General features: G+C 40.9%; 2 protein-coding genes across 3 annotated transcripts in view; one reads left to right on the forward strand and one right to left on the reverse strand.

The window, feature by feature from the left end:
* Positions 1–9,961, reverse strand: part of LETM1 (leucine zipper and EF-hand containing transmembrane protein 1) — a 30,021-nt gene extending 20,060 nt beyond the window's left edge. The window contains exons 1-4 of the mRNA XM_068679690.1: positions 9,806–9,961; positions 6,641–6,698; positions 4,805–5,261; positions 909–1,052 (exon numbers count right to left, since the gene is read on the reverse strand). Coding sequence (XP_068535791.1) covers positions 909–1,052; positions 4,805–5,261; positions 6,641–6,698; positions 9,806–9,875 — 729 coding nt within the window. The 5' untranslated portion in view covers positions 9,876–9,961. The remainder of the gene's footprint in view (positions 1–908; positions 1,053–4,804; positions 5,262–6,640; positions 6,699–9,805) is intronic.
* Positions 9,867–21,060, forward strand: part of NSD2 (nuclear receptor binding SET domain protein 2) — a 105,497-nt gene continuing 94,303 nt past the window's right edge. The window contains exon 1 of one of the 2 annotated variants that reach the window (XM_068679687.1): positions 9,867–9,995. The gene's annotated coding sequence lies outside the window, so the exon portion shown is untranslated. Of the gene's footprint in view, positions 9,996–17,494; positions 17,628–21,060 lie in introns of those variants that run through there. The other variant, XM_068679685.1, reaches the window with a different exon arrangement.

Consider the following 21,060-nt stretch of genomic DNA (forward strand, 5'->3'; position numbering starts at 1 on the left):
CAAAAATACACCCCAGTACTGACGAAAAAATATTTTGTAATCCAAATAGTAGGTTATCTTTAGTAATAACCTAAAATTGGTGTTGGATATGACTGAAACATAGTTTAGGTCCCACACTAGAATGTGAAGAAAAAAAAATAAAAAATACTCAGAAACATAGTTAGGCCTATACTAGGACCATCTGGAGCAATCATCCTAAAAATCCCTTCACAGCCTCAAATGTATGTCAAGTTTTGCTGTTCCATGTAACTTCTGAGCATTATTTTCTGTTTTTGTTTGACAAAATACAAAGCTTTTTTCCTGCTTTTATTTAATAAAACTGTTTTCTCTTCCAGATATACGACAAACCAGGAAACTGAAATGCTATTCTGTAATTACTGCAGCACTGTTTACTTTACTATCCTGCCTGTGGAACCCTATTTAAATGTGTAGCTACCAATAACCCTCATGTAGATTTTTCCATTCTGTATCTCTTAGTACCTTATAAAATTTTATTTTGGCTTAAAAAATATTTATTTAGTAATAATATACTATGATTTTACATAGCAATATAAAGCCTTATAAATCATTAGAACAGCTTAATAACAGTAAGTTGCCAAATATTCTTCCTGAAATTGTTACAGAATAAAATAATCTGTAAATTAAAATATGATCTTAACTAGAATGATGCATGTATTTTCCTGCCCACTAAAAATAATTTTAAAAAAGCCATTACAGCTTTTGTTGGTTATAAAACTATATTAGCTACAAGAAAGCACTTAATTAACTTTTAATTAAGAATTAAATCACGGATTTTGTTAATAGGATTCCCCAGACATGCACAGCAGGCATAAAGTATGTTCAGGTAACATTTAATAGGCAAGCTTTAAGTTTTTCCAAGCAAAATTGAAACAAATTCACTTACTTACCTTTTTAGACTTTGTCTCAAATGTAGAGGGAAGCATATTAGGGAACAACTTAAGAGCTACTGGAAGTAAAAATTCCATAAATGGGACAACGAGAAAAACTAGGAAAGGAACCAAGCGGAAGAGGTCAGCACATATTCGAAGAAACTGGAAGAAATAAAAAAAAAAAAGCATATTGGTAAGCAAAATGTTATATATTTCTAAAATACTTTGTATTACCATTGAAATTGCTACTTAAATACAGATACATTTGCCAGAAAGGAAATTTAAAATAACATAAAGAGCGTGAAGAAGTCAGGTTTTAGTATCTTTTTCTTAAAGTTGCTATATACTACAGAGTGCCAGAGTTTCTGCAGTTTTCAATGCTATAGAAAGTATTTCAAAAGCCTCACTGTGTCTCAATAGGATTATTGAACAAGTATCTCATTTAAACCTCTTAAAAGCACCTGAAAACAGGAGGTGGTCATTTGTTGCTGTTAAAGCTGCTTAACTTCTTTTATTCATCTTTATTTGTGCTCTACCACTTCTTACATGCATGAGCTACTATGGACTAAGTAATCAAGAATAAAATGAAAGATCCCTCCCCCCTGGCCTTATAACAATTGTAATGTACATTTAAATCCAGGGTAATGAGCCCAGCTTGGTAGATTTTTTTTTTTATTATTATTTATTTTTTTTAAGTTAGGGCTTTTCTAGAGCAGTAATCCCCCTGAAGCAGGCAGATGCAGTAGTTACTAAATCTTGAACTGCATGAAATAAATATTGCCCTTTTGATTTCTGTACACCCACAAGCACATGAATTAGGCCGTACAGTCTGTAGTCATATTTTCAGAACTCTGAAGCTTAATAACTTGGTTTATATTGGGGGAGTGCAGATCCTGCTTGACTCTGTCTCATTTTATAAAGCAAATAAGCAGTTTTTGGGAATAATGGCAGTTCCTAAATCAAAGACTGAAGGCCAGATGTACACTACTGCCACAGCACTGTCAGTCAACATCATGACTTAATAGTTATGATTGATAAAAACTAGCAACATAAATGCTATTACACAAGTACATACATGCTTCTTCCTTTCTTTCCCTCCCCAAAACTGATGCCAATCCAGGGAAACAGCAGCAACAAACAGCCCGTACAAGCTGTGTGCTGCTGTGGAACCACTTTGTAGAGTACAAAACCAATAAAGCTTTAGTCACCATTTTCTTGGCATAAAATCACCCCGAGATCTTATATATGGTCTGAGGAAAGCACACACTTCTCAGACGCAAAGTTAGACATTTTTTGCTGTATGAAATGAATTCAGCTTCCCAGAAAGGAAGCTTTGGTCTATTGTTTACGGATTCAAACATGTTTCCATTCATTCCAACAATAGAAGATAAATGAATACAAGGGAGTTCAAAAGGATGTAAGAAAGTTCGGAAGAAAAAATTAAGTCATACAAACAAGTATATTTTCCCTAGAAAAAGTTCAAATGACTGTACAGAATGCAATGCAGTGGTCCTATTTCTATCCAGCATCTATTTTTAGATACTGAAAGTATTTGTATGTGGTGAAATCCAAACCTAAAGAAGCAGTTTTACAACTGGATTAAGCTAACGTAACACTAGCCCGAGATAATGCATTAAGTCAAATGTGCACCAGCAGTCCCAACGTGAAGGCACACCACTGATCCAGCTAAAACTAACCCCTAAATACATACGCAGACATGCAGAAAAGGATTAGCACAAACCAAAAAGGGGTGGGGTGGGGTGAAGCACTTCTATTTAAGCACCAAGCAGGACTGGCGACTTCTGCAGCAGCACAGTCCTGGATCGGCTTCCATAAACCATGAAACTGCATGAAACTGAAAGAAAGACATCTGTGCACATAACCTAACGCAATGGTGCATGATTACACACACATTGTTTGGCAGTACAGCATGAAGGACTTGTGACTGCTCTATCTGCTGCTGCAGCTCACATACTACACGCTCCCCTTATTTCTCTCCCCAGGACAGGAGGGTCTGTTAAGGTCGATATACTTAACCACAAGCTCTGTAGTACCTGCCATCTAGCCTAAATGACCTGAGCTATCCTGCTGTAGAAAGTAGTTTTTAAACAGCCAGTGCTTGTATTTTGCATGCTTTCCTTCTTCCTGACTTGTCTCCTAAGCGTACAGAAGTGACCCTGTTGAGTCCAAGCCCCACCAGCAATCGTACGTGGAGAATTTTGTGCCTGATTTTTGGTTTACATAAGCAGTAGTTCCCTTGCATTAGCCACGCTGCAATTGCTTGTTAATGTGGTTAGATTACTTGGCTATCTTTCCATTATTGCCTCCAAAGAGGAAGGAAAGGGCAGGCAGAAATAACTCATTTGTCAGTTTGAGTGAAGATAAGATTTTTCTGGACTGTCGGTTCATACATGGTTTAATACATTTAAAGCAGTATGTCCTTCAAATATATACATATAAATATATTTAGGAATATATATACTTAAGTCCAGGAGCAACAGTTCTGTTTTAGACTTCTTCAAATCAGTCTGCGTTTAAGGCTAAATTAAAAAAAAAAAAAGTTAAAGAAAAATAAAGGTTTAAAATAAGCATGTGCAAAGGTTTTGTTCAGCTGTAGGCTGTTTTGCTCTTCGCTGACCCTAGGTTCAAAGCCTACCACAATTCTGTTCCAGAAACAGGACATCCTCTACCTCCACATCAAGAAAGTACACAACCTAGATTGAGAAAATCACATTGCTGTAGTTCTTAAAACTATTTTTCCTACAACTTCCACACAGACTGTAGCATCTCTTTGTACATTGTAAGAAGAGTACATCAACTTGAACACCAACTTATACCTGCACAAGAAACTCCTATTTTATTTAAAATAGGAGAATTGGTTTGAAAGTGCTCTTCTGCAAAAAAAAAAAAAAAGTTCAGGAAGGCCAAACGCCACTAGAGAGCTATGAGAAAGACAGTTCTGTGGTCGCTAACTGGCAGTACTAAAGAACAGTCAGGTGAACAAACCCATCTATCGACCAAACAGTGCATGCCTGTCCAAAGATACCATATTAATTCTATAGGTTCATGCCTTCTAGTACTCAGTTCTGATCTTTCAGCAGAAGTATTTCCATGGTATTCATATTTTTCTCTTGTTTGTATCATTTCACACAAGTATGGCTCAGCAAACACCAAAGATGCAGGAAAGCCAACGGTTCCAGTCCTGCCTTGTGGAAGATTTTTGACTCCATTTTAAACCATGAATTAACTCGTCTCACTTGGTTTTCCCAATATCCCAAACCTCTGAACAAGGCAGCACAAACCAGAACTGCCACTTCCTCAAGTCCCGCTGTCCTTACTTCCCCCCCTCTCCTCAGTTGCTCTTTCTTCCCAATACACAATCTTCTCTCCTACATGAGCACAGACTTTTAAATTTATTGCTGAGCAATGCTCCGGCTGGATCAGCTGCCAAATGCACTCTTGTACCAGCAGAAAGATAGAGCAAAAATAAGTAGTATGAAGATGCTGAGACCAAATACCATCAACCACCGCTGCTGTAGCAGGAGATGAAAACTGCTACATATGCATTTCTGTCATTTGTCTAATCCTGCAAATATAGGAAAAGAAACATTTCTGCATACTTCACTGAACCGTGATACTTTCAAATTGCCCATGAAAATGGTCAATTGTTAATCATTACTTTGTAAAATTAGGTACATAACGAGGAAATACTTGTCAAATTCATCAAATCAAAAGTTTTTAGTGAACACGCAGGGAGTTAATAAAAGAAGGAGGAGGAGGAGGAGGGACAAGGAGAGAAATCAACACAGCAATTTTAGTTCTAGGAGCAACACCCAACAAAAAGAATGAATTCAGTTGGAAAAAATTGAGCGATCAGTATGGTCACTACAATGAAATTAGTTTTCACTCAGTACCTGTCTCCGTTCTCGACGTGACAGCGTATTTCCATGAAGGATTCTCCAGAGCATCCTCGCAGCTATTTTTGTGTCGATCCACAGTAACCGAAAGCCATGGTAATAATGCTTCAGCTCATCCACAATCCTCTGTCCAATAGATTTTTTCACGACTTCCACCTCCGTTGGACTATATACGGGTCCTCCTTCTTCCAGCTTCTTGTTTTTGTCCTTTAAGGACTTCAGTGACTTTTCAACTATGGAGTCATCTTGAAGGGAACGCGAAGAATGCCACCATCTAACTGGAAGATACCGGGGACCTAAAACACCTATGGCTGCTAGGGGCATCCATGAGCCAGAAGAGCTCATAAGAGTAAAGTACGTTCGTTCAGATCCTCTAGTCCAACAACAGTAGTGGTCTTTTTTGGAGTATGCATAAACAGGAGAGACACTAGTGCAATATTTAAAGTGTACAGTCCTTCAAAAGAAAAAGAAAGCATTCAAGGATTAACAACAGATGCTGCATCAGTTGAGAAACATCTACCATATATTTTAGGAAAGCCAAGAAAACCTACAAATCCCAAGACTGGGATGTCTAAACATTTAGCTTTACTTCATGACAAAAAGCAGGCCAGCAAAAAAAAAAAAAAAAAAAACCTGCATCTACCATAAAATACTTTGAAAACATAGCTTATTTTACTCAAATTAAATAAAAAGTGGAGACCATAAGTGCGTTCCACTTGAAAATAAATCTGTAAAACCATAAATAACATAGAGCCCCTTCTATTACTTCTGTTTGAAGGAAACACTGGAGAGATCACAGGCTGTAGACTTGGGACAGGTGCTGAGTTAGGGGGAGAGAATTAGCATCAGAGAAATCCAATTTCATTAGAGTTCCTCTTTGACTATCTCCGTGCATCTTGTTTCCCTTTTTCAGCAGAAACTTTATAAATGAAGCTCCACCGTGGTACTGAGGTGATGCATGCAGGAGCAACAGTCTTCTACCCTATTAAGAATTTTGTTCTTTTTCTTTTATTAAATGTAAACGGAAGACATTATTCAAAATCATTATTTACACACACATTATAAATGCTCAATATATGCAAGGAGGCTCATACTTCACAGCGTTTCAGAAAAATACGACAAAATTAAAACAGCAAATACAATATCCTACATTGTATATATAAAATATAGATACAGTATCCTGTATAGCAGCTACCTACTGTTGCAGTAGGTGTCCAATATTACAAGGTAAAGCATTAGAAAATTCAAACAAGCCTTGTGAGCCAGGTCAGGAACGAAGCATGAACTCTGTCAACATCCAACTCCATAAGTGTCTTAAGAACACGTAGCAGCTGGATTCGTTTTCAGAAGAGGTCATCACTTCCTAGGAGAGCCTCAATCAAGGCTGTACCATACAGTACACTGCCGTGGTTTAACTGAGATACAACTCCAGTGACTACATTCCTAACTACCAAACCACACGTTTTAAGTTAGATTTGATTGAATGTTTCCTCTGTGGAACCCTCCAGAGGAAGTACACAAGGAGCCCATGATATTCCATTATGCCCCTTGGAATCAGTCAAGAACAAAATATTAATATTCTATTTCTTTCACATCATGAGGGAAACAAAAATGGTCAAAGTGGGTGAAAAAAGGAAGATCTCACTTTTCCCCACACAACCAGGCAGACGAAGAGTAGTAAATGCTCAGACTTCTTCATCTGTCTGTAACATAAACTGAAACTGATGTTTTGCACATTTTTGTCTATGAGAGTGAAAGCTGCGTTCTATTATAGTATACTAACTGACAATTTGGTACAGCTCTGAGTTTAGAAAAAAAATCATATTTACTCACATTTTGTTTGTCAACCTCAAGGATGTACAGCTTAGACATGCCCGATCTCCCAAGTTACCTAGAAAAACACCAGTTATTAGCATTCATTCTGAAATTCAGCAAGTCATTTATCCATAGAGTGAATTGCTCACGAACATGATTGTAAAAGACTGGTCTTACTAAGAGGTAGCTACCAACACAATAAAAAAGGTGCTTAGCAGCAACTGGACTTTCTTATTGTAAGCACACACACTTTGGATGATCGTGCACAATCACAAACATCCAAGCAAGAAGGGTTTTATGCTTTGACAATAGCAATGTGATGTACTAAAGCCTAAGAACCTCATCGTATTTCAGCAGAAGCCAAAGCACACGTCACAGTCTCCTCCTTTCTCTCAATCTGTAATCCCCTGACTCAGAGGATGAAATGGAAAAACAGGTGGGAAGCAATTCTGTAACGTGGCTGGCATCCCCAGAATTGTTCAGGCAAACTGTCCATACATACAGTCGAACTCTGTGCAACACGAGGTACTGCCGCAACTTGTTAAATTGCCTTAACAAGTCTCCGAGTCCTTTGGACAAGCAACTGCAACTCATAAAAACCTCACTGAAAGCAGAAGTAATTTCTGAATGGTACCACAACACCACAACACGAGATGATCTGGATGGATTATCACCTACTAATTCTGGACAAGGCCAAGAGATGGCAGGGTATGAGGGTGGTTTTGAAGGTTATCGGTCAATTTTTCCATCATCAAAGGTATAACCTATGACAGAACCTGAAGTAGAGAGTGTGGTATTTGAGGAAACGCAGCACTAAAGCCTTCCCCAACAACACAGCCTAATTATTACAGGAAAAAAGATACCTTCAGAATCAGGTAGGGCAATCAAGATGCATGGAAGGAAGAAGAAAAAAGATAAACTGATTTACCAAAGAAATATCCCAGTAATTTGGGATTATAACGTCCCATGCTTTGATGTCATTACCACACAAGCTACGGCATTATCAAGTCAAAGGAAAAGGATTCACCCTTCTCAAGTTACATCAAAGTCTAACAGGTTACCACTATCACTGCAAGTAAAGCCAGGGAAAAGCCAGTTCCTTCTGGCTCATAAATCAAGCCCTGAGAGGCTGAGAAGGCATTCTGAGCAGAGGCTGAATTTCTCGACCTGAGAATCAAACCATCTCAGAAGGATGCCCCTGACTCTAAGGAACAGCTGAGCAAATCAGAGTAGTCAAAATCTTGACAGATGAGCCCCAGCACTGTAATCTGTTTCCTTACCTTGGTGCCAGGAAGCACACAAAGCCTAAATTAGCCAAAAACTGCACACACAACAACAAACAAAAAGACAAAAATGAGGCCTACTGGTAGAGGACATTACCTTTACAGACAGGTGCACCTAGAGCAAAGGGGAATGACATGGAAAAGATCAAAGCTGACTTGGAGTTTCTTAAACAGAGCTCACTACCAGCACAACCCTTTCACTTCACTTATCTTTATTTTTCTTCCAGCTTGGATCCACTAATTCTAAAGAAGGGGACAAAGAACAAAACTCCATAATTACCACAAGAAAGAAAACATGCTGACTCAAACAATTCTTGTCACACTGCCATTCCGGGTGTGAATGGGCATGCAAAACGTGGATGTGACTGGAACAAGCTACAGAATAACTTCATTTCAACCTTGCCAGTTCTGTCAACAAGAGCTCTTTTTGGCCAAGTCTATGTTCTAGCCATGTACCTAAGAGTGACCCAGCCCTGAATGAAAATACACACTTGGTTCAGAAAAGAGCAATGTCCATACTCCTTGCTTCTAGGTTAAGACACATGGGTCTGAACAAGGTGAGCATAGCTCACCGTACTCAGCACTTCATTTAAGAAACCTGAATTAGGGGAACTTGCTTTGGAAGTAAGAGATGCGACAGTGGCAGACAAGCTACACATAAACATACTCCTCGTGGAAAAGAAAAGGAAGTTCATCAGAAAGTTTGGTTTTACATTTCAGTGGAACATCAAAACCAAGGTTTTAAGCGTAGAATATCTGTGCACTGTTAAATGCTGAGAGTTTTTAAAAAGAAAAGGCTAACACGAAGTAAGTCCCTCCAAACTACAAGCCTGCAGTGCTTAACAGCTTGATCTTTATGAGAACATCATTTAGGATTCTTACAAGCACTTAGCTTTAACTTAATCTTAGATTACTGACACATAAAGCAAAGAAGATGAGCTAAGTAAAGCAAGATGCTATACAAAAAATGATACAAAATGATGTGTTAATAACGGACTAACACTCCGATTAAGAAGTCCTGGTTATACCACGTGCAGAGTACGTTACAACACACCAGGTGATTCGGTTTTACCATTACGATGAGATTTGTAACACACAACAACAGAGGGATTTTGGTATTTCTTCTTACTCTATGCCACCAGATGAACCAAAGCTCCCACCTACTCTGAAGGTGCATGGATGCATCGCTTCCCTGTTTTTAATAAAACCAGACGGATAACAAATCCCAGCTGTTTGCTCAGGCCACTGTGCAAACTCAGCCTAAATAAATGTCTTTATAACTATAGCTAAAAACATGAGGAAAAGAACCACACTGACAACTAGCAGGAACTATCGCACTTCAGCACTGGCTGTAAGCAAGAAGCCGGCTTGTTATCGAGGCCAATAATTAGCCAATAATTAGGCTGCCAGGAGGTGTGTGTGCAGGCTCCTGCTCTGACAGCCGGGGCTGTGTCGGGCACGGCCGAACCTCGCCGTGAAAACCAACGCGGGGCTGGTTTTTTTTAATTTAAACTGACAAATTAGCTGGATTGCTGATAAATCACACTGATTAGTGATGGGAGCTGTTATGGCACGCTGGGTTTGGGGTTTATTTCCCAGATCTTGCGAGGCCACTTGGAAGAAGCCAAGCTGACATTCCCCTCACAGTAAAACCCCAAGGAAGGGGCTGAGGGACCTCCCTCAGGGAGGCACCCGGGCTGCCTGGGGAACAACGCCAGGAAAGCAGGGATGAAAAAAATCAGCGAAAAAGAAACACCGGGGCTGCACCCCCTCCTCTCCCTCAGCCAGCCCCGGGGACCCCCCCAGGGCGTCGCCGTGGCCGTCGCCGTCCCCTCCCTGCCTCCTTCCCCTCCCCTCAGCTCCCGCCCGGCTCCCCCCTCAGCCCCGCCGGGCGCCTCACCGCTGGGGGCCCGGCAGCGCGGCAGGCGGCGGGCCGGCCGGCCGCAGGCGCGGAGCAGCACGGACGCCATCTTGGCGGCGGCGGCCTAGCGGCGGGCTGCCGGCCTGCTCATGGCCGCCCCCGGGGCGGCCGCCTCCCGCCCCTGTCGGCGGAGGAGCGGGGCACGCCGGGAAATGTAGTCCTCGGCACGGTAAGGCGCTGGGGAGGGACGGGGGTTGTAGTTCCTCGGGACTACAAGGGAAGGGTGTCGCGGTGCGTGCTGGGAGATGTAGTCCGGCATCAGGCAGCAGCACCGGGGGAGTTTGGATGGGGGGGGGGAGGGGGGGGGGGATTTGGGATCCCTGAGCCACCCCCGGGATCTTGTGGCTCCAAAAGGCTGCGGTGCCCTGAGGGGATAGCGGCAGGTCACGGAGTGGCGATGTGACAGAGCCGGGGCCGCCGCGGGGTTCAGCCCCCGGGCTCTCTTTACCCCAGCCCAGAGCTCACAGGGCCGGTAGCTGGCTCGTTTGGGGCCAAAAACCGGCTTTTTGGGTAGCGTCAAGTGCTGCTTGGCAGCATGTGTGTGTATCTCAGGACGTGATGTTAAAAAAACACCTTTTTTTTTTTTCTTCCTGGAGCTTTACAAATGTATTTTTTATTAAAATTGTACATAAAGCAGTCAATCAGCCAACATCGTTTGCTAATTAATCCTCATTAATAGTTGGGCTGCTGTAGCGTGTTACTGTGCAAATACCCACCTACTCCTGAGCAGCGTTAGCATCTGCTATCAAATATTCAATAGGTACTTTTCTACAGCATTAACCACTGCCATTCGTTTTGCTGAGGTTTTAGTCATACAGACATGGAAAACAACCAGGATTGAACCGCAGAAATTATAATTCCATCCGAGAATAATGAAATTGTGAAAATTAGGAATACGTGGTTTGGGTGGTAATGGCTTCCTTGTTCTAAAAAAAAAAAAAAAAAAAATGGGGGAAAAGCTGCTGTGTTTTTTCAACAAGATGGCTGACACCCACTGCCAACAAGATGGCTGCCTCAAGGACAGGTCTCCAAAAACACAAAGATAACGCTTCTTTACCCCCTTACATTTCACAAGTTACTTACAACGCTGGGCAGTTGTTCACCTACACGCCCACGTAAGCCTCAAAAGAATATAGGTGCTCTTTTACTCTATCTGTAAAAGGTGGCAGAATCCACAGGTTTGACCCAAAATACGACTGACTGAAAACAGCGTTTTATACAGGAGAAGAAAGCAGATGTGTCTGAAGTCACCCTTTCATGCTTGAGACTTGGAAAATGCAGGAAATTAATTATTATTTTAAGTTCTTTTATGTATTTAAAGAAAATCCTCAGGGTTTCTCCTAAGCATGAACAATTCAGATTAATTCAGATTAAATTTATACTACTTATATTTTTCATTAAATAGAGTATCTGACGATGGAATTTTCAATTGACCAAATATTCAAAGGAATCTAGATACCCTTTTCTCACTTATCTTTTGATTGGTTACAAAAATACTACTTTCATTTAGTGACAATTAAATTTTTAATTGGTATTACTATTTATGTACTTATTATCAGAACTGCTTTTAAAATGTTAGGCTCCCAAATGTATTGCAAGATTTTTAGACAGCTGTGTGTGCTGTACAAGTACTTAACTGTATAGTGCATTTAAATGGTTAATATTATTTAAAATGTCTAATATAACAATAGTGCTTTATGTTAGTACAGCAATCTTTAAAAAAAAAAAAAAAAACACTTCCCAATCTACACATTTCTCTCACTAGACTGGGTTTGTAGCCTTCTCTTGTTACTCTTTTTTTCTTTCTGGTTGGCTGATAACTAAACTAAATGAAATGGGGCAACTAATGGCTTTGTTCCTTTAACAAAGCTGCTTAATTATGTAGAAACATTATATGAAGTCTATACAAGAAGAAAAATATGCTCTGAAGTCATTAAAGTATTGACAAGAGATTTCAGACAGCAAACAGATGATTATGGTGGGCTCAATACACTTATGCAGACAAGGAATGAGACTTTCAATAGTTTCATTAATTTCAATAGTATTCAGCATGCCAGATGATGTACACGCAACCCTTTTCAGAACTGAATCAGTTATGTTTTTGTACAAATTTTTGTTCCAGGTTTGTTTATACCTGGAAGTTACATGGGTTTCTTCCATGTATGAAAAGGAATGATAATACACTGTGAAAATTTCCCGAACAGATGCGGTTTTGAAACACTAATTGATTTTGTGCACTTACCAACTATTGGGAAATAAAGCTTAAGAAAGAAATTAAGTATTAATAATTTACAAGTAGTTACACGAATTGTTCCCATATGACAAGACCTACTGATTGTGTGTTATATACAGGCCTTCCATGCAAGTCATATTTTGCTTTAAAAAAAATAAAATCTTTCAATCTGTTCAGACCAACAGCCTAGGAGTTCACAATAAAAACACTCATACCCAGAATAAGATGTGATACACATAGTTGCTAGAGTTTTATTTTGAAAAAAAACTTAAGCTGCTACAGCCATTTTAGACATGATTCTTAAAGCAACCATGTTGTTTGGAAAAACTGTCAGCCATCTTGTTGAAAATGATGTGTTTTGTAGCAGGAATAGGGTGAGAGACTAAACAGAAGAAATGCAAATCCTTCCTTCTAGCTGGATTTAATAAGGATCTGAGAATGATGCAAATTAATGCAGTATTTAAAGAAAATTAAGGTTATAATTTCATATTAAACAACAACTTTTTCCCACAAATGTTAAATATCAGCAAGAGCAAGGTGAGAGCTGTCTAAACAATTACAAAACAAACTGCAAATAACAGGAAACCATGGTGCCTGTTATAGTTTATGGGACCACCAAAACATGTACTTTACTGATGATATTTGAGCACAACCCAGTAATATGGAAAAAAAAAAAAAAAAAAAAGCAAGAATATTTTGTTTGTCTAAAGAGGTATGTGCATAAGATCTCTAAAAGCAAAGATTATGCCTGACTCTGTGCATTACTTTCATAGACTGGAAAATGGAGCAGACGAACTTAAAATTCCTTTTAAAGAAGTTTAGAGATCAGTCTGGAAATTGGGGAACAAATGTGTATATGAACAAAGAACAGAACTGTAAGGTAATTAGCTATATATGCAGTTTGCTCTTCCAGAAATCCTGTATTTCATAGCACGACAGATTCCCCATAGCAAACAGTTACATGAAATTCTAATTGCTATTGTCCCTTACTCCTTCCCTCTTCACCATCTATTAAGCTCTAGCGTGTGAAATGCAGATGCATATGGGGTGTGGGATTCCCCTGGGGCCTGCCAAAAATACCTACACAGTTGGAGGTGACATCTCTCCATGTTCACCACGTTTGTCACCCCTTCCCTGAGGACATGTCCCAGGATGCCCTTCCTGGATCCTGCGGATATTTTTGGAGGGTGGTTAGCAGGACTGTCACTCCCAGCTTCAGATGCACAGCTAGTTTGTCCTATAGCTCGTGAAAGGGGCTGTGTAGCAATGCCAAATCTATGGCGGGACCACATTAATTTCACACACATGGCTTCGGTTCCCCATTGCACCCGAGTGACAAGCCAAGCTGGCAGCAAGGCACTGGGGACGTAAGACTTGGTGCATGAAGGGGAAGGAGGTGCGCAATATGTGATGCCCTGGGCTGGAAATGGGAGGAGGTGGGAGCATAATCAGCATTTGATGGGATGAAAGACAGGATTGCTATTTCTCTGCTGCAGCACCGTGTATGTTTACACAGTGTGACTATAACCTGTGTAGCAGTACAGGTCCATATACAGTATTTAAAAGTAGGATTAAGCTTTTAGTGTGCAGAACCTGTTTCTATGGCAATCACCAGGTTGTCTCCTTGAATAGATTCAACAATATGGGATCAACCTCATCTTTATTCACCACTGTTCAGCATAAATATAGGAAAAAAAAAAAGAAAAAAAAGAAAAAAAAAAGGCATTACTGTGTGGGAAGTTACACTGAGTTACTTGTGGGAGTTACACTTGTGGGAGAAACCCAACAGATTATTGGTAGTTCTTGAAAAATACTCCCATTCATAATCACAGATATTTTGGAGAGACTCCCAGGATACAAAGCCTGTTGCTCTGTGAATGTTAAAGCCCAAAGGTAAAAGTTCAAGTGGTAGCTGGATTACAGACTTGCTCTCTATGTATGTCCAGGTCACAAGTTCGCTCCTGTGTGTAATGTGCCAAAAAAACAGCAGCAGTGGCTACACATCAGCAGCAGCACAGAAACAGCCCGGGCTGGGTGCCTTTGTGAACAACGCGGTTAGAAGCGCCTCGGAGATTTCCATGACACTAATAATGTGCTGTAAACGGTCACTCCGGATCCAAGGATAATTACCTGCTCAAATTCCAGTCAGAAAGGTGTATTTTAGAAGATTTGACCCAAATTGGCCTGATATTATGACAGATTGGGTCGTCATTAATTAAATTTGACACGTGCATGCAGACAAGGAGAACACGGCTGTGGGAACACAAACAGGGTACGATGGCTTTTCCAACTGAGGAAAAGGTAGCATTTGCAGTTCATAGCAAAAAGACATACAGATACTAGTTTTAACCAGCAGATGGAGCTTACGTGAAACAAACAAGCGGAAAAGATGCATAATCATTGCACAAAGCAGTGTTTTGGGGCGCTGCAGTCTACAGGAGTGGGGGAGGACATGGGGAAAAAGCTAGAAGGTTCTGGCCAGGGCAGGAGCAAGCAGAGGAGGGAGGGCAGACAGGGCTCAGGCTATGGGCATAGCAAAAAAGAAAGAATGAAACAATAATGAGTAAACTGATTTAGACCTCCAAAAATATGGAGGGGAAAAAAAAAAAAAAAAAAAAAAGACAACAAAAGGAGTCTCCAGTGTTAAAAATGCACCTGTTAGTGCCAGCTGATATGAGAAAGTCCAGGATTTTGCTGCAATATTAACAATGCTGTATTTAAAATAACCTATTAGGCCTCCCAAGTCATCAATTTGATTTTATGAATGACAAGCTTTAAAAATATGCATTTGGAGTTATTCTTTGCCTTCCTTTTTTTTTTTTTTTTTTTTTTTTTTTCCGAGTCTGCAGGGTTTGCAAGTTCCTGTCTGCAATTAGAAACACAGAAAGCTGACAATCTTGTGCCATCATCTGCCTCTCAGAGTTAGGTCTTTAAGAAAACACCAAATGTTGTGTTACTGTCAATAAAAGCCTGAAATCTGCTACCTCTGCTTTCATAAACCCATCAAGAAATGAGACAAGAAAAGCCTGCAGCCACAGAAGCCCCATCCCAGATTTAGTAGACCTGATCCTGCACTCCTTATGGATCTTAAAACTCCTGGTGAAGTCAGACCGTATGAATGGAGTGCTGGAAGAATACGGGGGTCCCACAAGCCAGGTACCTTCCAGGCTGTGTCCATTAAAGAAACAGCAGAAGGTCCCCACACCTTTTTAGGAAAAACTTTCTCTCTGTATTCTGAAAGACGGGGAGAAAAATGGGCTACTTCCACGGGCTATTTTAGTGGCAATAACATAACTTTCTTTAGCAATTTGGCAATGCCGAGGCTGCTTGTGATAAGCGCAAGTTTAGAGGGGGAGAGGATTACAGCCAGCACATGCACACAGCTGTATGCCTGGGTAGCAGGCAAAATGCTATGTCCCGTTGTCCTCCAGGCATTGTCTGCCTCAAAGGAGGGAAGAACTCAGCATGTCTTTTAAAAGAACGAGTAAGAAAGATATTGAAGATGGAAAGGTTGATTTGCTGAAGCCTGATGCTTAAAATTCCTGTGCAGAATTTAGCCCTCTTGGGCCTCAGCTATTGTTACCTCTTGCTGTTTTTGCTGATCATATCAGTCCTGGCCCATATATTTTTTCCTAACAGCCAGCCTGAACGACCCCACCAGAATATGTCTTTCTAACCTTTGAATCACTCTCTCTTGTTTACCTTCTCTGGTTTAAACTCGCTACCTTACATAATCCAGACCAAGGCTGTAACACAGATCTCACACTTTTTTATCCTGTTCTCCTTGACCTGACTAACACTCCCATCTTCTGTGCTGCCATACAATGACCTCCCCATTCCAGCATGCAAGCCCACAGCCCCTCCTTTATTCAAGTCAAAGAGCTGCTTTTCTCAAGAGGCCTCCCCACAGAGATAATGAAAAGCAGATTAAGAGATTTAAAAAAAAGGAGTTGGTTCCTTTGGAATGGTCAGTGCGCTTTCCCTTTCTACAACCGTCCTCTAATACTGTAAATTTTCTAAATCAGTGTTTGTCTGGATGTCTGTGCCTTGACCCCAGCAGGACCTGAGCTGTTGGGCCCCAATCCCACGCATGCATATGTATGCCATGTCCCTTTGCTGGTAGTGACATTAACAGGCACAAAGTGGTGAAGGAACATGCGCAGTTAGGCATTCGTAGGATCAAATCGTGGCGCTTGCCAGATAATATCATAAAAGTGGTGGAAAGGGCTGAAAATACACTTTTTACAAAATCTCGGTTCTTATGATACAGAAAAAAAATGATAGCTTCCAAGGCAAGTGAAGGCGCAGCTCTACTGACAACACTGGGTTTGGACTGATGTGTAGGTATCTAAGAATCTTGAGGGGAAATACCTGGTAAAATGTGATGTGAAGCTACAGAAAAATAACAAAGAGCCATCGAGCGCTAGTACATGCCAGTGGTGCTTTGCCAGTATCCTGCTTTTTTTCCTATGTGGCTGAATTTCAGGCATCAGAAACAGAAGACGCTTTGTCTGGGTTTTCCCATGTAATCAGCAACCTCTCTCCTGTGTCTTAGGCCTCTATTCACTTTACTGCTATTATAGTGTCCCCTAGAGACACTTCGGAGGCATTCGCCCCCAAATGTCCTGTTACCTTAAAGCAGTTAGTTTTTTTTTCTCTCAGTAACGCGTTAGATGCTTTAATCCTGGTTATGTGGCTGCACGAAGCTGGCTAGCAAGTTGTATCTGTGTATAAGAAAATACAAAGTTGACCTAAAAGAGCGTTACTGTTGGATTTCAACAGTATCCAGGGGAAGTAAAGTCCCCGAACTGGGCACTCTCCTCTGAAAGCAACTTCAGGAGGGAGCTTTGTGTAAGAACTGAAGGCGCAGCTGGGGGCTGCAAATATCTAGCGGTTCATCAGCTGTGCTGTACGGCGAGGGGGACTCGCTGGGCTAATCTGAGCAACAGGTAAAAGTAAGCCATCCAGGCTGCTTTTCAGTCAGGATGACAAGCCCCACGCTCACTCCGGCACGATACATATCTCTCGTTTTCCTTTTTTATCACTAATCCAACAGATGAAAGAGGAAATACACCCAACAGATATCAACAAAAAAGACTCCGTTCCCCTTTGGCTCAGGCAACAGTGCTTTCTTGTCATGCTAAGGGAACAACCTCCTCCCCTTTCCGAGGCCTCTCCTCCCAAGGAACAGACATCTAACTCTCTCTGAGCTGGAAGCCTCTTTCAGTGTGCCAGCTGGGAATCAAGGCCCTGGGCTCAATCCCAGCACCTGTGCCTAGTTTTCTTACAGAGCCCGGCCAGCTGCTCTTCCAGGTCCATAAATGTCCTGTGCACCCTATTTCTTTTCCTTTCTGTCTGTTGTTTTGGATTAGAAATGTAAATGTGTTGCTTATATTTGGATTTTTTTTTTGCAAATCTGCTTCTTTAAAATTACCTTCACCTGGTTTGTGCTACGGGTCATATCAGGGCACTGACAAACGGAGCTGTGCCATGATTTTCGCAATCCTCAGACCAAGGTTGTTGAACTACTCCAGTAGTGCCCTTTGCTATTTCTGATGGAATTTGAAGGTGAGCGGGATGTAAGCGCGGGCCACTTGGGGAACTAGTCACAGGGCGTTCGAGAGGAAGAAGTGTTTTTGATGGCTGGTGTTTGTCAGAGAACTTTTCTGGCACTAGGCATGGTAGCAGAGAGTGTTGTTGACCCTGAGGGTTCACAGGCATTAGATAATTGCTTTGGCTCTGACTTCGTTCACAGCGTGTTAGACCAGTCATTTCTATCTGTGACACCGGCCTATCGACTGCAGGCTTCCTGTGTTTCTTTCTTTCAGTGTGTGGAAATAATTATGCATCTTTTCTGAGTTTGCATTATGTACTTATTTACCCAACAGCTCTTACGGAGAGAGGCAAGGTTAGAGCAGAGAGAGGACTGTTGTCAGTGCTAATAGCTTAATTCTGAAAAGCCCTCATGTCATTCAAAAATCCTGGCATAAACAGGGACCAGACTGGGACTTGAACGCTGTGCCGCAACAGGAGGGAGATACACAGAGGTCTGGAAAATAATGAAGGTGGGAGGAAAGTGAATAGAAGATGGTTATTATCACGGCTCGTAATACCATATTAATGCAGTCTGTCAGGGAGCAGGGCTTAAAAAGAACAGAAGGAAATATATTTTCATAGTAACTTCTTGCCACAGGATGCTCTGAAACCCCAAAGTATAAATAAATAGGTTCAGAAAGAAAACAGACAAATTCATGGGAGGTAGGCTCAACAATGTCTCTGACACATGCTCGTCTGCTACAACATCTGGTTCAGGACGTCCCTAAACTAATGATTTTCATTCCTCTTACAACCAGGGAAAGGCTACTTTTCCTATGCCCTGTTCCCAATTCTAAGCATCTGTTACTACTTTCCTTCTTGGTTTTCCTTGAGGAAAGGACACACCAGACCCTGCTTTTAAAAGCCTTTTCCATTCTGCAAATAAAGAGAGGTGTGAATAAGAGACCGCACGTGATTACCCATGGGCAGCTAATGAAAACCGGAGGACCTGATGGATAAATCACATCTAAGAAGGTGTCTGAGGTGCACTGAAGGGTCGACGTTGGTGGGTCTCAAGCCAGTTGGCTTCAGGCATGCATGGCTGCCCCCATGCTGGGGGGCTGTGACAGCTCAGTTAGCCCCAGAGCATTGCTGCCAGCCTTCACTCCAGGAGTTGCCATCACCAAGAGAGCAAAGAGGTTAAGAGAGACGGGGATTTTTTTGAACAAAAGTGCAATGAAAGCCAGGCCAGAAGGGGGAAGGATTTCAATCCAGTTGGCAACATACAGAGAACTTTGCACCATGAAACTGTACCGGGGTAGGGAACTCACATCTTCTTTGGCTTTCATACCACAGCGCTTCCTCCCTCCAGATCTTGACAAAGTCCAACCTCTGCCACGAGCTGCCTGGAAACAAACTACCGTGCATCTCCCTCTAGTGGGTAGTGACCTATGAAAAAGCCATGACGACACATACGTTAGAAATTTGCCTCATATTTGCTTCCCATTATCTCCTTCTTTCAATTGCCATCTTCTTCTTTGCCCTGTGATTTTTTTTCTCAAATCCATTTTGTTTTTTTCTGATACTCTCTAAACATCATGTCTGCTCTTCCTCCCTTCTTGCGCTGTGTGAGGAGCTGGGCTGTTTGAGAGTTTTCTATTTGACTTTCATAGAAGTGGAAGTGAAAGTAAAGAAGCTGCCCAAGAATGAATTTTAAATGAAATATTCTAGAAATTGTCAGTGTTTGCACAGAGGCACGTGTGTAGACCCCAGTACTCCAGAGACTTGGGAATCTGGGAAAAAGGAAACCCCAAGACCTGAGGTTTATCATTGATTTTTTTTTATCTCAAGTCAGTCAAAAGAAATTTACAGTTGGGTTTTCTTATCCTTAAAATTGATTTATTTGGGTGGAAACTCTGCTGCATTCTGCTTAATAGGTTGTTTGCTTAGAATTTGTTGTTCCATTACCAAAAATATTAACAGCAAAATACATAAGCCAGCTGTGTTATATCTAAAGTTAGCTCTCTAACAGCAACAGTTAACTACCAAAGAGTATTCCCAGAGCAGAGCTGACATTAATTGAGAAAGATAGCGCTCTCAAATATGTCGAGGCAAGATGCTATAGAAATTGATTTAACCAGAGCATGCCTTTTGTCTATGGAACTGCATTCTTCTTTGCAGAGCATATAGGCTAAATACTCTTGCCATTGCTCCGTTGAGATTAATGAAAATATATTAGAAATGAATCTCAAAGGTGTTTCCTTTCTCTGACTACTCTGAATTTTTGTCTGTTTAAGCACATTTCAAAAGGCAAGATGAACAAGCCAATATTCTCCAAATAGAAAATGACAGATCTGGCTGGGAGAGATTTTTGTGTCAGGCTTTGATAAGAATACATTACTCCAGTGGCAGCAGGCTTCATATTAATCATTATCTGCTATCTTTCTGTTTAAAACTTTGAATTGTCTAAATAAACCAACAGGAAAGACATTTTGCTCCAATGCAAGTATTTTCCCAGATTCCTGGGTGCACTGACCTTCTTCTCAATTTGGTGTGGTAGTGGCGCTCCTCAAAAGTTAATAATTAGTACCCCAAAAGAATCTTTATTAAGGCAAACACAAGAATCACTGAGTGACAATAAGCTGGAATTTAACTGAAAAAAATTAACATCACCGATCATTTCTTCTGAGCAATTTGTGCCCTTACTAATATCTATGCAATCCATATGGTTACATTATTTAATGAAAGCATCATACAAAAATAATTTCACCATGTAGCATAACAGGATTGTCAACAGTGTCACTTTCCTTACGTGGATAAAATAATATTATAGTTTTTGCTCCCTTTGTAACTGAGATGTCAACATAACTAATGCCATTTCACTGTTTAAAAAAAAAAAAAAAAGATGAATTCCAGTCCTTCTCCTCTATCAGTAACAACACATTTTCATTCAGCTGAGACATTTCATAAACCTGTTGAAGGTAAGAATTACAGATGCTGCTGAGAGAGGATGTGAAGGCAGAGAGAAGGTACTGCAGAAGAAATTCACAGATTTTGTTTCCAGAGCTTTATTTGCATTGATATACAGGAAAGAAAGCAAGCAATGACTATCAGCTTTCAAGATGAGCTTGTAGTTCTGACAGTAAGAAAATGTTCCTTTGCTTCCAAATTGAGTACATTTGTTCTGGAATTTATTAAGACATTGTAAACAAAGAAACTTACTGTGCCACATCCTGTTCTTTATTTAGGGTGGATGAGGGCTTCACTGGGCATTATGGAAACTAGAACAACTGCACCAGGCTAGACCAAAGGCGTGTTTCCCTTTATCCAACCTCTGATCATAGCCAGCAACGAGTGCTTAGGGAAGGAGTACGAGAAATAGGGCAAGCACAGAGTGTCACTGCCATTAGCCTCCTCCGCCTGCAGCAGTGGCTGTTGTATTTCATCGCTGCTGATAAACACAGAA

This window comes from Anas acuta, chromosome 4 (genome assembly GCF_963932015.1).
Source record: "Anas acuta chromosome 4, bAnaAcu1.1, whole genome shotgun sequence".
NCBI lineage: Eukaryota > Metazoa > Chordata > Aves > Anseriformes > Anatidae > Anas > Anas acuta.